Genomic DNA, 1,500 nt, shown 5'->3' on the forward strand with positions numbered 1-1,500 from the left:
CTCTCTCTCTCTCTCTCTCTCTCTCTCTCTCTCTCCTGTTTGTAAGAGAAACTAAGACAGCTTTGTGAACTGTGACCACTCTCAAGACTTCCACACAACAGACAACATGTGAGTCATGCTGTCCCTGATTTGCTTGGTCTTAGCACCATAAATGATAGGGTTAAGCATGGGGGGAACTAACACATAGAGATTTGCCAAAAGAATGTGCACATGGTGGGGGATGTTCTTGCCAAAGCGATGAGTAAGGAAAGTAAAAAATGATGGTATGAAGAAGAGGAGAATGACCCCGATGTGAGAACCACAGGTGTTGAGGGCCTTGTGCCTGGCATCCTGGGAAGGAAGTCTAAACACAGCCTGGAGGATCAAAGTATAAGAAATGCCAATGAGTGCAACATCTACCAAAACTGAAGCCATTGGCACTGAGAAGCCATACCAGATATTGACAGTGATGTCAGCACAGGCCAATCTGGCTACACCAATATGTTCACAGTATGAGTGTGGGATGACATTGGTCCTGCAGTATGACAGCCTCTTCAGCAGAAATATGATAGGGAAAATGGTCCCAATGCTCCGTCCCCAGATGGCCAGGGTCATTTTTCCAATTGCCATAGGCGTTAAGACGGCTGAGTATCTCAGAGGAGTACAAATAGCTACATATCGGTCAAATGCCATGGCCAGAAGGATTCCCGACTCTGCCACAAAAGCAACATGGATGAAAAACATCTGAGCAATGCAGGCATCAAAGGGGATCTCCCCGGCATGGAACCAAAAGATAGCCAAGGCCTTAGGCACAGTGGTGGTTGACAGGAGAATGTCAGTACCAGCCAGCATGGATAGAAAGATATACATGGGCTCATGGAGGATGCGTTCACTCAGGACAACAAGAATGAGGGCTCCATTTCCCAAGACTGCAGCTACATACATGAGACAGAAAGGGATGGAAAGCCAGGTGTGATACTGCTCCAGCCCTGGGATTCCAAGTAGGACGAACACAGTTGGATGGATGATGGTGAAGTTAGTTCCAAGCATTCTTGTTTCTGAATTCTCCCTGTGAAGACTAAAGATAACAGAGAGACAGTAGGAAAAGCCAGCTGTGAGCTCTGGTAGGGGGGCAAGCAAATATCTCAGTGACTTACAAATGAGTACTGCTACTCCTCCATTTCCACATTAGCATTGCAGATACAAACAAGTGTTCCTGAGCACACCTTGGCAGTGTCTGGAACCCATACACACATGTGTGTTCCACATAACTCCCTCCCTGGCTTTGGTCATCCACCTGTTCCTCCTATGCTAGGCAAGGCTCCACAATTCACCTGTTCCTCCTAGCTAGGCAAGGCTCCACATCCTCACCGCTTTACAGTTAGCAGATCTGGTACAGTCTTGGTGACAAAATGCTTACTGTGGTTTGTTTTGTTTCGGTGTGACGTATGGGGGTGCAGTTTGTGTTCCTGCGCATGTGTGTGTGTGTGCGTGTGTGTGTCTGTGTATGTGTCTGTGGGG

The 1,500-nt window shown here is 47.5% G+C and overlaps 1 protein-coding gene across 1 annotated transcript; it reads right to left on the bottom strand.

The window, feature by feature from the left end:
- Positions 1-61: 61 nt before the first annotated feature.
- On the bottom strand, positions 62-1,112 carry LOC116100785 (olfactory receptor 52B2-like). Its single transcript, XM_031384518.1, has one exon. The coding sequence runs from the start codon at positions 1,027-1,029 to the stop codon at positions 82-84; it is 948 nt and encodes a 315-aa protein (XP_031240378.1). The 5' UTR covers positions 1,030-1,112; the 3' UTR covers positions 62-81.
- Between the last annotated feature and the right edge of the window lie 388 nt (positions 1,113-1,500).

The sequence above is a fragment of the Mastomys coucha genome, unplaced genomic scaffold (assembly GCF_008632895.1).
Source record: "Mastomys coucha isolate ucsf_1 unplaced genomic scaffold, UCSF_Mcou_1 pScaffold21, whole genome shotgun sequence".
Classification (NCBI taxonomy): domain Eukaryota; kingdom Metazoa; phylum Chordata; class Mammalia; order Rodentia; family Muridae; genus Mastomys; species Mastomys coucha.